Consider the following 15,029-nt stretch of genomic DNA (forward strand, 5'->3'; position numbering starts at 1 on the left):
TGTTTTGTGTTGAATTGCTCAGTGCTGCCTCTCTGGATCTATTAGTGTTTTGTGTTGAATTGCTCAGTGCTGCCTCTCTGGATCTATTAGTGTTTTGTGTTGAATTGCTCAGTGCTGCCTCTCTGGATCTATTAGTGTTTTGTGTTGAATTGCTCAGTGCTGCCTCTCTGGATCTATTAGTGTTTTGTGTTGAATTGCTCAGTGCTGCCTCTCTGGTTCTATTAGTGTTTTGTGTTGAATTGCTCAGTGCTGCCTCTCTGGATCTATTAGTGTTTTGTGTTGAATTGCTCAGTGCTGCCTCTCTGGATCTATTAGTGTTTTGTGTTGAATTGCTCAGTGCTGCCTCTCTGGATCTATTAGTGTTTTGTGTTGAATTGCTCAGTGCTGCCTCTCCTGTTCTATTAGTGTTTTGTGTTGAATTGCTCAGTGCTGCCTCTCTGGTTCTATTAGTGTTTTGTGTTGAATTGCTCAGTGCTGCCTCTCTGGTTCTATTAGTGTTTTGTGTTGAATTGCTCAGTGCTGCCTCTCTGGATCTATTAGTGTTTTGTGTTGAATTGCTCGGTGCTGCCTCTCTGGATCTATTAGTGTTTTGTGTTGAATTGCTCAGTGCTGCCTCTCCTGTTCTATTAGTGTTTTGTGTTGAATTGCTCAGTGCTGCCTCTCTGGTTCTATTAGTGTTTTGTGTTGAATTGCTCAGTGCTGCCTCTCTGGTTCTATTAGTGTTTTGTGTTGAATTGCTCAGTGCTGCCTCTCTGGATCTATTAGTGTTTTGTGTTGAATTGCTCAGTGCTGCCTCTCTGGTTCTATTAATGTTTTGTGTTGAATTGCTCAGTGCTGCCTCTCTGGTTCTATTAGTGTTTTGTGTTGAATTGCTCAGTGCTGCCTCTCCGGTTCTATTAGTGTTTTGTGTTGAATTGCTCAGTGCTGCCTCTCTGGATCTATTAGTGTTTTGTGTTGAATTGCTCAGTGCTGCCTCTCTGGTTCTATTAATGTTTTGTGTTGAATTGCTCAGTGCTGCCTCTCTGGTTCTATTAGTGTTTTGTGTTGAATTGCTCAGTGCTGCCTCTCTGGATCTATTAGTGTTTTGTGTTGAATTGCTCAGTGCTGCCTCTCTGGATCTATTAGTGTTTTGTGTTGAATTGCTCAGTGCTGCCTCTCTGGATCTATTAGTGTTTTGTGTTGAGTTGCTCAGTGCTGCCTCTCTGGTTCTATTAGTGTTTTGTGTTGAATTGCTCGGTGCTGCCTCTCTGGATCTATTAGTGTTTATTTGTGTCTCTGGTTGTTTTTCTCTCTGGATTTTGTTGTTTTATTCTCTCTCGATCGGCCTTTCCCCGTTTCCCGGACACTCGGTTCAGTCTGGGCCGATGTTGCTGCCGGTCTGGGTGTTGGGAGTTGCCCGGGGCCGGTGTTACTGATCCTGGGTTGGGTTGTGTTTGTGTCCGGGGCCATGGAGCAGATCATGACGGAGAAGGAGGCGGAGGAGAGTCACCGGCAGGACAGCGCTGAGCTGCTGCTCTTCATCCTCCTGCTGACCCTCACCATCCTCACTATCTGGCTCTTCAAACATCGCCGCTTCCGCTTCCTCCATGAGACTGGACTGGCAATGATCTACGGTAAGGACAGGCTGATCCCCCCTCCCCCCACCTCCCCTCCCCCCCTGACCCCACCCCACATCCCCTCCCCCCCTGACCCCACCTCCCCCTCCCCCCACCTCCCCTCCCCCCCTGACCCCACCCCCCCTCCCCCCCTGACCCCACCTCCCCCTCCCCCCACATCCCCTCCCCCCCTGACCCCACATCCCCTCCCCCCCTGACCTCCCCCCACATCCCCTCCCCCCCTGACCCCACCCCACCTCCCCTCCCCCCCTGACCCCACCCCACCTCCCCCTCCCCCCACATCCCCTCCCCCCCTGACCCCACCCCCCCTCCCCCCCTGACCCCACCTCCCCCTCCCCCCACATCCCCTCCCCCCCTGACCCCACATCCCCTCCCCCCCTGACCCCACCTCCCCCCACATCCCCTCCCCCCCTGACCCCACCCCACCTCCCCTCCCCCCCTGACCCCACCCCACCTCCCCCTCCCCCCACATCCCCTCCCCCCCTGACCCCACATCCCCTCCCCCCCTGACCCCACCCCCACACCCCCTCCCCCCTGACCCCACCCCACCTCCCCCTACCCCCACCCCACCTCCCCCTACCCCCACATCCCCTCCCCCTGACCCCACCCCCTACCCCCACATCCCCTCCCCCTCTGACCCCACCCCTCCCCACCTCCCTCTCCCCCCACATCCCCTCCCCCTGACCCCACCCCCGCACCCCCTACCCCCACATCCCCCTCCCCTCCCAAATCCCTGCCTCCCCCCCGACCCCACCCCCGCACCACCTCCCCCCCTGACCCCACCCCCGCACCTCCTCCCCCCCTGACCCCACCCCCGCACCTCCTACCCCTACATCCCCGCTCCCCCTGACCCCACCCTCGCACCCCCTACCCCCACATCCCCTCCCCTCCTCCTCCACCGCCATATCCCCCTGACCCCCTCCCCCCCCCAGCTCTCCCCTCACAACCCCGCCTCTGTTTCCCCCTCCCCCTCCCCCTCCCCCTCCCCCTCCCCCTCGCTTCCCCCTCAGATTCCTCCCCCACCCCCTTCTGTCCTTTTGATTTTCAGCATCAGTCTTTGTTAACTTGCACTGATGAAGTCAGGGGAAAGTTTTTGTCCTGTGGATTGTGGTCACATGTAACGTATATCTGGAAAATCAAATGAACCCTCCACGTCTGGGTTGGTGTCACATCCCCAGTGTACAATTCCAAAAAGTATGGTGGTGATGGATAAAACCAGAGCCTAAGCTTTTACTTCCAGTTACACGTTACAAACCTGCACCTCCTCACCCAATAACCACAGTTTCAGTTTCTTCCTTTTTATAGGAGCACATGTGAATCCCCAGTTCATGCCCACTATCTGCATCCAATTAAACTCTCAACTACTGAACAATCACACCCAGGGCCCTCAGAACACTCAGATTTAATTTTCGACGATTTTCCATCTTTTTTTTGATATCACTTACAGATGTTTCTCCCTGGCATCTGTCAATTTGATGTTGCAGATTGGTCCAGTTTTGTTTATAAAATTTCACATGCTTAAAGTTCCCAGTGAATGTGTCGCACTCACTCTGGGATCGCAGGAAATTAAATTAATTTTTAACAATATTTTTGTTAACTTCCATTATTTACTACATTATTTAACCTGAGCATTTCTTGCACACCTTTTAAATAACTAATACATTTTATAGGAACATAGAAGCTTACAGCAAAGTTTGAGGATATTCAGTCCCTCATGCCTGTCCCAGCTCTCTGATAGTTCTATCCGCTTAGTCCTGTTTTCCTGTCCTTTTCACAGACCCTTTAAAATTTTTTCAGTTCAAATATTTATCGATTTTCCTTTTAAAATGACATTTATAGATTCTGTTTCCCCCACTGTTTCAGGCCAGGAATTCTATGTCTGAACTATCTTCTGTGTAACAATAAAAGTCTCTCCTAAACTCTCCCTTCATTGTTTTGGGTATTTGTATTCAATTCACGCATACTAGTTACTGAGTCAAACAGTGGCAATAGTTTTCCCCTATTTACCTTATCAAACCACCATCATTTTCAGCATTCGCTCAGATTTATTTTCTTTGGTCCAATGAAAAGCACCCAGTTTCTCGAGTCAGAGTCATTTATGGCACAGAAGGAGGCCACTTGGCCCATCGAGTCAGTGCTGGCTAATGGAGCTAATCCAGTCAACCCCATTCCCCTGCTCGATCCCTGTAAGTTTATTTCCTTCAAACGGTCATCCAATTTCCTGTTGAAATCATTGATTGTCTCCACTTCCAGCTCCCTCGTGGGCAGTGAGTTCCAGGTCATTACCACTCACTGTGTAAAAAAAAGTTCTTCCTCACATTTCCCCTGCACCTCTTGCCCAAAACTTTCAATCTGTGCCCCCTAGTCCTAGTACCATTTGTTAATGGGAACCGTGTTTACTTGTCTAAGTTATCTAAGCCTGTCATAATCTTGTACAGTTCTATTAAATCTCCCCTCAACATCCTTTACTCCAGGGAGAACAGCCCCAGCTTTTCTAACCTCACCTTGTAACTAAAATCCCCCATCCCTGGGACCATTCTGGTAAATCTCCTCTGCACCCTTAAATCTCCTCTGCACCCTCTCAAGGACCCTCACATCCTTCCTGAATTGTGGTGACCAGAACTGACACAATACTCCAGTTGGGGCCTAATCAGAGCTTTATCAAGGTTCAGCATAACTTCCCTGCTTTTGTAAGCAATGTCTCTATTAATGAAGCCTAAGATCCCTTTGCTTTGCTAACCACTCTCAATATGTTCTGTCACCTTCAAGGATCTATGCACATGCACCCCCAGGTCCTTCTGTTCCTGCATATTCTTTAGAGTAACTCATAACTCAAAGCTCTTAATTCTGGGATCATCCTTGAAAATCTGTTCTGTACTCTTTCCTAGGTCTTGAAATCTTCCTAAAGTAAGGCATCTAAAGCGAGACAGCATTTTAACTGTGACCAATACCAAGTTTAATTTTACCTCCTTGCTTTTCCATTCTATTCGCTTACTTATAAAACTGAACATCCCAAATACTACTTTGCTGCCCTTTATCTTAGACTTATTTAGAAATCTGGGTGCGGAATGATTGCACACACTCACCTCTCTAGCCTAAGATTCAAGTTTAAAATGCATTGAGCATTTAGACTGGAAAGTCTCTTTTCTATTGAGAGGTGTGTGTTAAACATAGAAAATAGGAGTAGTAGGAGGCCATTCGGCCCTGCTCCGCCATTCAAAAAAGATCATGGCTGATCATCTAATTCAGTACCCTGTTCCCGCTTTCTCCCCATATCCCTTGATCCCTTTGGCATTAAGAAATACATCTATCTCCTTCTTGAATATATTTAATGACTTGGCCTCCACTGCCTTCTGTGGTAGAGAATTCCACAGGTTCACCACCCTCTAAGTGAAGAAGTTTCTCCTCACCTCAGTTCTAAATGGTATACCCCGTATCCTGAGACTGTGACCCCTGGTTCTGGACTCCCCAGCCATCGAGAACATCCTCCCTGCATCTAGCCTGTCTATGCCTGTTAGAATTTTATAGGTTTCTATGAGATCCCTCTCATTCTTCTAAATTCTAGTGAATATAGGCCTAGTCGACCCAATCTCTCCTCATACGTCAATCCTGACATCCCAGAAATCAGCCGAGTAAATCTTCTTTGCACTCCCTCCATAGCAAGAACATCCTTCCTCAGATAAGGACACCAAAACTGCACACAATACTCCAGATGTGGTCTCACCAAGGCCTTGTATAATTGCAGTAAGACATCCTTGCTCCTGTACTCGAATCCTCTTGCAATGAAGGCCAACATACCATTTGCCTTCCTAACTGCTTGCTGCACCTGAATGCTAACTTTCAGCGTCTGGTGTACAAGGACACCCAGGTCTCGTTGCACCTCCCCCTTTCCCAATCCATCACCATTCAGATAATCTGCTTATCTGTTTTTACAACCAAGGTGGATAACCTCACATTTATCCAAGTTATACTGCATCTGCCATGCATCTGTCCACTCACCCAACTTATCCAAATCACACTGGAGCCTCTTTGCATCCTCCTCACAGCTCGCATTCCCCCCCCACCAGCTTTGTGTCATCTGCAAACTTGGAAATGTTGCATTTAGTTCCCTCGCACAAGTTATGAATATATATTGTGAATAGCTGGGGCCCAAGCACTGATCCCTGCGGTACCTCACTAATCACTGCCTGCCACCTGGAAAAACACCCGCTTATTCCTACTCTCTTGTCTGTCAACCAATTCTCAATCCATGCCAGTATATTACCCCCAATCCCATGTGCTTTAATTTTGCACACTAACCTCTTATGTGGGACCTTATCAAAGAGTTACAGCCATGTATTTTAACTCACTCAAAACCAATTCACTTACAGAGTTAAAATCGAGCCAGCATTGTCCAGTTTAATTACTGAAACCGATTCTGTGAAACCATCTTTTGAAATCTGTCCTATTTAATGAGTCCAAAAGCCAGGGGAAAGGGCAGCAAAATCTATACTGGATAATCCTTGGCTTAATCACAGACAGAACTGGATTAAGAGCTGTGGTTTTGGGCAGATTGGGAAAGATGCTGGCTGTTCATCTCAGACCTGGGCTCTAATATAGTCCCGGCTGAGGACGTTTTAAACATCTTGGGATGTGGGCATTGCTGGCAAGCCCATCGGCAGTGACCCTGATAAGGTGGTAAGGAGCCCTCTAAGGTTTGATATAACTGAGTGCCTTGCTCAGCCACTAGAGGGCAGTTAAGAGTCAACCACATTGACGTGGGACTGGAGTCACATACAGGCCCAGACCGGGTAAGGACAGCAGCTTTCCTGCCCTAAAGGACATTCTTGAACCAGTTGGGTTTTTACAACAATCTGACAACTTCACGGTCACTATTACTGAGACCAGCTTTTTATTTCCAGATTTTTAATAGCTCTAGAAAAAAATTAAACAAGTCTAAATATAAACAAAGTGCGAAAGAACAGCATAACACCATAAATGGCGAGGGAATAAATAGAGTTATAGAACAGGAGCATTAAAATAAAGTGAGAAGAATGGCTATTAAAATAAATTGAACTTTACAGCAATGCCCAGAATAAAAACAGGAACTGGAGGTACTGAAACATTGCAATATAGGAATTACTGAAACATGGCTACAGGCAAATCAGGCCTGGGAATTAAACATTGCAGATAGGACCAGGAGTAGGCCATTCAGCCCATCGAGCCTGCCCCACCATTCAATACGATCATGGCTGTTCATCCACTTCAATGCCTTTTCCCCACACTATCCTCATATCCCTTTATGTCATTTGTATTTAGAAATCTGTCAATCTCTGCTTTAAACATACTCAATGACTGAGCTTCCACCCTCTGGGGTAGAGAATTCCAAAGATTCACAACCCTCTGAGTAAAGAAATTTCTCCTCATCTCTGTCCTAAGTGGCTTCCCCTTTATTTTGAAACTGTGTCCCCCGGTTCTAGATTCACCAACCAGGGGAAACATCTTACCTGCATCTACCCTGTCTATCCCTTTAAGTATTTTGTAGGTTTCAATGAGATCACCTCTCATTCTTTGAAACTCTAGAGAATACAGGCCCAGTTTCCCCAATCTCTCTTCATAGGACAGTCCCACCATCCCGGGAATAAGTCTGGTGAACCTTCATTGCACTTCCTCTATGGCAATAATATCCTTCCTAAGGTAAGGGGAACAAAACACAGTACTCCAGGTGCCGTCTAACCAAGGTTCTATACAATTGAAGCAAAACTTCACTACTCCTGTACTCAAATCCTCTTGCGATAAAGGCTGACATACCGTTAGCCTTCTTAATTGCTTGCTGCACCTGTATGTTAACTTTCAGTGACTTATTGACAAGGACACCCAGGTCCCTTTGTACATCTACACTTTCTAATCTCTTACCATTTAAGAAATACTCTGCACATCTGTTCCTCCTACCAAAGTGGATAACCTCACATTTTTCCACATTATATTCCATCTGCCACGTTCCTGCCCACTCACTAAGTCTGTGCAAATCCCCTTGAAGCCACTTTGCATCTTCCTCACAACACACATTCCCATCTAGTTTTGCGTCATCTGTGATGTGGCTATTAGTAAGGCAGAAATAGAATCCATATGGATAGAGATAAAAGATAACAAAGGATCAATCGCATTACCAGGGGTTGTCTACAGGCCATCTAATAATGGAAGGGAAGTGGAGGAAGAAATATGCAGACAAGTTAGGGAAATGAGTAAAAAAAAAAATCAAGGGTGATTTCCACCACAAGCGATGGTAAAGGGGATAAGGGACTGGAGTTCCTCCAGTTTGTACAGTGGTCCTTTCTAACCCAGTATGTAAAAAGCACAACAAAAGCGGATTTGCTGCTGGGTCTGGTAATGGGAAATGAACCAGAGCAAATAAAAAAATTAAAAGTAGGGGAACATCTAGGAAATAGTGACCATAATATAATACACTTTAAGATAATAATTGCAAAGGACATCAGAATGAAGAAGACCAGGGTAATAGATTGAAGAAAAGTCAGTTTTGAGGGGCTGAGAATAGAACTTGAGAAAATAAAACAAATCGTATTGGCAAGCAGTGATATAGAACAGCAATGGGAAACAGTTAAAAAGGTATTTAACAGAGTCCAGAAAAAATATATTTCACTAAAAAAAGAAGCTAAACATTCATGAGTCACCATCAATGAATAAAGACAGAAGGAAAAAATTGAGGGTAAGGAAAGAGACATACACTAAGTACATGAACAGCAGGGGAGAGTGAAGAATACAAAGAAATAAGAGAAGTCAAAAACAGTTAGGAAGGCAAAGAGGAATTATGAAATTAAAGAAAGAAAGACTTGCATTTCTGTAGAAACTTTCACAACCTCTGCACATCTCAAAGTGCTTTACAGCCAATGAAATACTTTTGAAGTGTAGTTACTGTGGTAATGTAGAAAATTAATTTATCAAGGAACATAAAACAAAAAATAGTAAAACATTCTACAGGCTCATCAATAAAAGGCAAGTTGGGATGGGAATAGGGACATGCTGGGATGGACAGGATAAAATCACAGGCAGCGATAGTGAAAAGGCAGAAACATTAAAGAATTACTTTCCGTCAGTATTTACCAGGGAGACAGATCAGGTGGACATGACATCAGAAGATATAAACACATTTAAAATTCTAAAAATTAAATAAACTAAATCGGACTCAAAAAAGGATAATGCCACTGGTCTGGATGGATTGCTTCCACGCTTTTTAAAAGAATCTAGGGAAGAGATAACAGAGGCATTACTACACATATTCATAATTCGTTAAAAGCTGTAGTGCCAGAGGACTGGCGGGTAGCTAACGTAATTCCTATATTTAAGAAGAGGGACAGAACATTATTTTTAAATTCATTCATGAGATGTGGGCGTCACTGGCTAGGCCCACATTTATTGCCCTTGAGAAGGTGGTAGTGAGCTGCCTTCTTGAACGCTGCAGTCCATGTGGGGTAGGTACACCCACAGTGCTGTTAGGAAGGGAGTTCCAAGATTTTGACCCAGCGACAGTGAAGGAACGGTGATATAGTTCCAAGTCAGGATGGTGTGTGACTTGGAGGGGAACTTGCAGGTGGTGGTGTTCCCATGTATTTGCTGCCTTTGTCCTTCTAGTTGGTAGAGGTCGTGGGTTTGGAAGGTGCTGTCGAAGGAGCCTTGGTGCATTGCTGCAGTGCATCTTGTAGATGGTACACACTGCTGTCACTGTGCATCGGTGGTGGAGGGAGTGAATGTTTGTTGATGGGGTGCCAATCAAGCAGGCTGCTTTGTCCTGGATGGTGTCGAGCTTCTTGAGTGTTGTTGGAGCTGCACCCATCCAGGCAAGTGGAGAGTATTCCATCACACTCCTGACTTGTGCCTTGTAGATGGTGGACAGGCTTTGGGGAGTCAGGAGGCGAGTTACTCACCACAGGATTCCTAGCCTCCGACCTGCTCTTGTAGCCATGGTATTTATATGGCTACTCCAGTTCAGTTTCTGGTCAATAGTAGCCCCTAGAATGTTGATAGTGGGGGATTCAGCGATGGTAATGCCATTGAATGTCAAAGGGAGATGGTTAGATTCTCTCTTGTTGGAGATGGTCAATGCCTGGCACTTGTGTGGCGCGAATGTTACTTGCCACTTATCAGCCCAAGCCTGGATATTGTCCAGGTCTTGCTGCATTTCTACACGGACTGCTTCAGTATCTGAGGAGTCACGAATGGTGCTGAACATTGTGCAATCATTCCCATGGACTTCAGTTTTGCTAGGGCTCCTTGATGCCATACTCTGTCAAATGCTACCTTCATGTCAAGGGCAGTCACTCTCACCTCACCTCTTGAGTTCAGCTCTTTTGTCCATGTTTGAACCAAGGCTGTAATGAGGTCAGGAGCTGAGTGGCCCTGGCGGAACCCAAACTGAGCGTCAGTGAGCAGGTTATTGCAAAGCAAGTGCCGCTTGATGGCACTGTTGATGACACCTTCCATCACTTTACTAATGATTGAGAGTAGGCTGGTGGGGCAGTAATTGGCTGGGTTGGACTTGTCCTGCTTTTTGTGTACAGGACATACCTGGGCAATTTTCCACATTGCCGGATAGATGCCAGTGTTGTAGCTGTACTGGAACAACTTGGCTAGGGATGTGGCAAGTTCTGGTGCACAGGTCTTCAGTACTATTGCCGGAATATTGTCAGGCCCCATAGTCTTTGCAGTATCCAGTGCCTTCAGTCGTTTCTTGATATCACGCGGAGTGAATCGAATTGGCTGAAGTCTGGCATCTGTGATGCTGGGGACTTCAGGAGGAGGCCGAGGTGGATCCTCAACTCGGCACTTCTGGTTGAAGATTGTTGCAAATGCTTCAGCCTTATCTTTCGCACTGATGTGCTGGGCTCCCCCATCATTGAGGATGGGGATATCTGTGGAGCCACCTCCTCCAGTTAGTTGTTTAATTGTCCACCACCATTCACGGCTGGATGTGGCAGGACTGCAGAGCTTAGACCTGATCTGTTGGTTATGGGATCGCTTAGCTCTGTCTATCGCTTGCTGCTTACGCAGTTTGGCACGCAGATAGTCCTGTGTTGCAGCTTCACCAGGTTGCCACCTCATTTTGAGGTATGCCTGGTGCTGCTCCTGGCATGCCCTCCTGCACTCTTCATTGAACCAGGGTTGGTCTCCTGGCTTGATGGTAATGGTAGAGTGGGGGATATGCCGGGCCATGAGGTTACAGATTGTGGTTGAGTACAATTCTGCTGCTGCTGATGGCCCACAGCACCTCATGGATGCCCAGTTTTGCATTGCTGGATCTGTTAGAAATCTATCCCATTTAGCACGGTGGTAGTGCCACACAACACGATGGAGGGTATCCTCAATGTGAAGGCGGGACTTCGTCTCCACAAGGATTGTGCGGTGGTCACTCCTACCAATACAGTCATGGACAGATGCATCTGCGGCAGGCAGAGTAGTGAGGACGAGGTCAAGTATGTTTTCCTCTCTTGTTGGTTCCCCCACCACCTGCCGCAGACCCAGTCTAGCAGCTGCGTCCTTTAGGACTCGGCCAGCTCGGTCAGTAGTGGTGCTGCCAAGCCACTCTTGGTGATGGACATTGAAGTCCCCCACCCAGAGTACATTTTGTGCCCTTGCCACCCTCAGTGCTTCCTCCAAGTGTTGTTCAACATGGTGGAGTACTGACTCATCAGCTGAGGGGAGGCAGTAGGTGGTAATCAGTAGGAGGTTACCTTGTCCATGTTTGACCTGATGCCATGAGACTTCATGGGGTCCAGAGTCGATGTTGAGGACTCCCAGGGCAACTCCCTCCTGACTGTAGACCACTGTGCCCAGAGAATTATAGTCCAGTCAGCTTAACATCGGTAGTAGGAAAAATAATGGAATCCCTACTAAAGGAGAAAGTAGAAGAACATCTAGAAAAGAAAAATATAATAATGAATAGTCAGCATGGATTTCAAAAGGGAAAGTCTTGCTTGACCAATCTCGTTGATTTTTTTGAAGAGAGTGGACAGGGCAATGCAGTAGATGTAATTTATCTGGATTTCCAAATGGCCTTTGATAAGTTACCACAGAATAGATTAAAAGACTTGCATTTATATAGTGCCTTTCACGACCACCAAACATCTCAAAGCACTTTACAGCCAATGAAGTACTTTTGAAGTGTAGTCACTGTTGTAATGTAGGAAACACAGCAGTCAGTTTGTGCACAGCAAGCTCCCACAATCAGCAATGTGATAATGACCAGATCATTTGCTTTTTTGGGATGTTGATTGAGGGATATATATTGGCCAGAACACTGGGAATAACTCCCCTTCTCCCCTGCTCTCTGTGGCCAGAACACTATGTAATCCTACAGCAGGATCTAAGCTCCTTTTACAGCAGCTGATTCTGGGTAATTTAGTGCACCAGCTGTATAGTGCAGTGGCTGTAATCCTGGACTAAAAATCAAGAGAACAATGAGTTGAAATTCCACCATTGCAGTTTGTGAATTTGAGTGCATAGATAAAATGCATAGGATTTACAGCACAGAAACGGCCATTCAGCCCATCTAGTCCATGCCAGCATTTATGCTCCACTCAAGCCTCCTCCCATCTTTCCTTATTGAACTCTATCAATGTAACCCTTTGTTCCCTTCTCCCTCATGTGTTTAACCAGCTTCCCCTTAAATACTATAACAACTTCAACGTAGTAAAACATCCCAAGGTGCTTCACAGGAGTATTAGCAGACAAAATTTGAGACTGAGCCATATGAAGTATTAGGCCAGGTGACCAACAGCTTGGCCATGGAGGTAGGTTTTCAGGATGCTCTCACTCCAGTTCATGCACTAATTGGCATAGAATCTTACCAAATATCTTCTGAAGATCCACATAAACAGTATCTATTGACTCCCGCTGTAGATCATGTTATCTGTTATATTCAGACAGATAGCCAGGTGGTGAAGGATAGAACTGGAGCCAATCTTTACATACTTTTATAAGTGTTTATTTACCAAGATACATGTTACAGACATGAACCTGCTAATCCAAAAACCTCAGTTTCTGGTTGTTCACAGTTAATGCCCATCACCTGAATATAATTAAACACAATTCATATCAGTGATCTTGTCAAAATATCCACTACATTAGTCAGACGTGATTTGCCTTCACCAATCCATGCTGGCACACACTGATCAGCTCAAACAAAATCTGACACCGAGCCACATAAAGCAACATTAGGACAGGTAACCAAGCTTTTGGTCACCTGTCCTAATGTTGCTTTAAGAGGTAGGTTTTAAGGAGCATCTTAAAGGAGGAGAGAGATAGGCGGGAAGATTGAGGGAGGGAATCCCAGAACTTAGGGCCTAGGCTGGCAATTAAAATTGGGATAGGCACAAAAGACCAGAATTGGACTATGTCAGGAGGACAGAGAGGCTGGTGAAATGAGCAGACATGTGGCATATGAGAAGTGCAATGTGATATATTTTGGTAGGAAGGATGAGGAGAGGCGAAAAACACGAAATGGTACAATTTTAAAGGGGCTGCAGAAACAGAGAAACCCGGGGGTGTATGTACACAAATCTTTGAAGGTTGCGGGACAACTTGAGAAGAGCGTACAGTATCCTTGACTTTATTACCAGAAGAATAGAGAACAAAAGCAAGGAAGTTATATTAAACACTTAGAAACACAGTTTGTTATTCATTCCCAGGATGTGAGCTTCGCTGGCTAAGCCAACATTTATTGCCCATCCTTAATTGCCCTTGAGAAGGTGGTGGTGAGCTGCCTTCTTGAACCGCTGCAGTCCATGTGAGGTAGGTACACCCACAATGCTGTTAGGAAGGGAGTTCCAGGATTTTGACCCAGCGACAGTGAAGGAACGGTGAAAGAGTTCCAAGTCAGGATGGTGTGTGACTTGGAGGGGAACTTGCAGGTGGTGGTGCTCCCATGCATCTGCTGTCCTTGTCCTTCTAGTTGGTAGAGGTCACGGGTTTGGAAGGTGCTGTCTAAGGAGCCTTGGTGTGTTGCTGCCGTGCATCTTGTAGATGGTACACACTGCTGCCACTGTGCGTCGGTGGTGGAGGGAGTGAATGTTTGTGGATGGGGTGCCAATCAAGCGGGCTGCTTTGTCCTGGATGGGGCCGAGTATTTATATGGCTACTCCAGTTCAGTTTCTGGTCAATGGTAGCCCCTAGGATGTTGATAGTGGGGGATTCAGCAATGGTAATGCCATTGAATGTCAAGGGGAGATGGTTGGATTCTCTATTGTTGGAGATGGTCATTGCCTGGCACATGTGTGGCGCGAATGTTACTTACCACTTATCAGCCCAAGCCTGGATATTGTCCAAGTCTTGCTGCATTTCTACACGGACTGCTTCAGTATCTGAGGAGTTGCGAATGGTGCTGAACATTGTGCAATCATCAGCGAACATCCCCACTTCTGACCTTATGATTGAAGGAAGGTCATTGATGAAGCAGCTGAAGATGGTTGGGCCTAGGACACTAGCTTGAGGAACTCCTGCAGTGATGTCCTGGAGCTCAGATGATTGACCTCCAACAACCACAACCATCTTCCTTTGTGCTAGGTACGACTCCAGCCAGCGGAGGGTTTTCCCCCTGATTCCCATTGACCTCAGTTTTGCTAGGGCTCCTTGATGCCATACTCGGTCAAATGCTGCCTTGATGTCAAGGGCAGTCACTCTCACCTCACCTCTTGAGCTCAGCTCTTTTGTCCATGTTTGAACCAAGGCTGTAATGAGGTCAGGAGCTGAGTGGCCCTGACGGAACCCAAACTGAGCGTCACTGAGCAGGTTATTGCTGAGCAAGTGCCGCTTGATGGCACTGTTGATGACACTTTCCATCACTTTACTGATGATTGAGAGTAGGCTGATGGGGCGGTAATTGGCCGGGTTGGATTTGTCCTGCTTTTTGTGTACAGGATATACCTGGGCAATTTTCCACATTGCCGGATAGATGCCAGTGTTGTAGCTGTACTGGAACAGCTTGGCTAGGGGCGCGGCAAGTTCTGGAGCAAGGTACTATTGCCGGAATATTGTCAGGACCCATAGACTTTGCAGTATCCAGTGCCTTCAGTCGTTTCTTGATATCACGCGGAGTGAATCAAATTGGCTGAAGTCTGGCATCTGTGATGCTGGGGACTTCAGGAGGAGGCCGAGATGGATCATCAACTCGGCTCTTCTGGCTGAAGATTGTTGCAAATGCTTCAGCCTTATCTTTCGCACTGATGTGCTGGGCTCCCCCATCATTGAGGATGGGGATATTTATGGAGCCACCTCCTCCAGTTAGTTGTTTAATTGTCCATCACCATTCATGGCTGGAGGTGGCAGGACTGCAGAGCTTAGATCTGATCCGTTGGTTAGGGGATCGCTTAGCTCTGTCTATCGCTTGCTGCTTACGCAGTTTGGCACGCAGATAGTCCTGTG

General features: G+C 46.5%; 1 protein-coding gene across 1 annotated transcript in view; it reads left to right on the forward strand.

Annotated features, from left to right (window-relative positions):
- The first annotated feature begins 1,360 nt into the window (after positions 1-1,360).
- Positions 1,361-15,029, forward strand: part of slc9a6a (solute carrier family 9 member A6a) — a 231,360-nt gene continuing 217,691 nt past the window's right edge. The window contains exon 1 of the mRNA XM_068047069.1: positions 1,361-1,613. Within this exon, the coding sequence (XP_067903170.1) occupies positions 1,448-1,613 (166 nt within the window). The 5' untranslated portion in view covers positions 1,361-1,447. The remainder of the gene's footprint in view (positions 1,614-15,029) is intronic.

Source organism: Heterodontus francisci, chromosome 15, assembly GCF_036365525.1.
Source record: "Heterodontus francisci isolate sHetFra1 chromosome 15, sHetFra1.hap1, whole genome shotgun sequence".
In the NCBI taxonomy this organism is placed as follows: Eukaryota; Metazoa; Chordata; class Chondrichthyes; order Heterodontiformes; family Heterodontidae; genus Heterodontus; species Heterodontus francisci.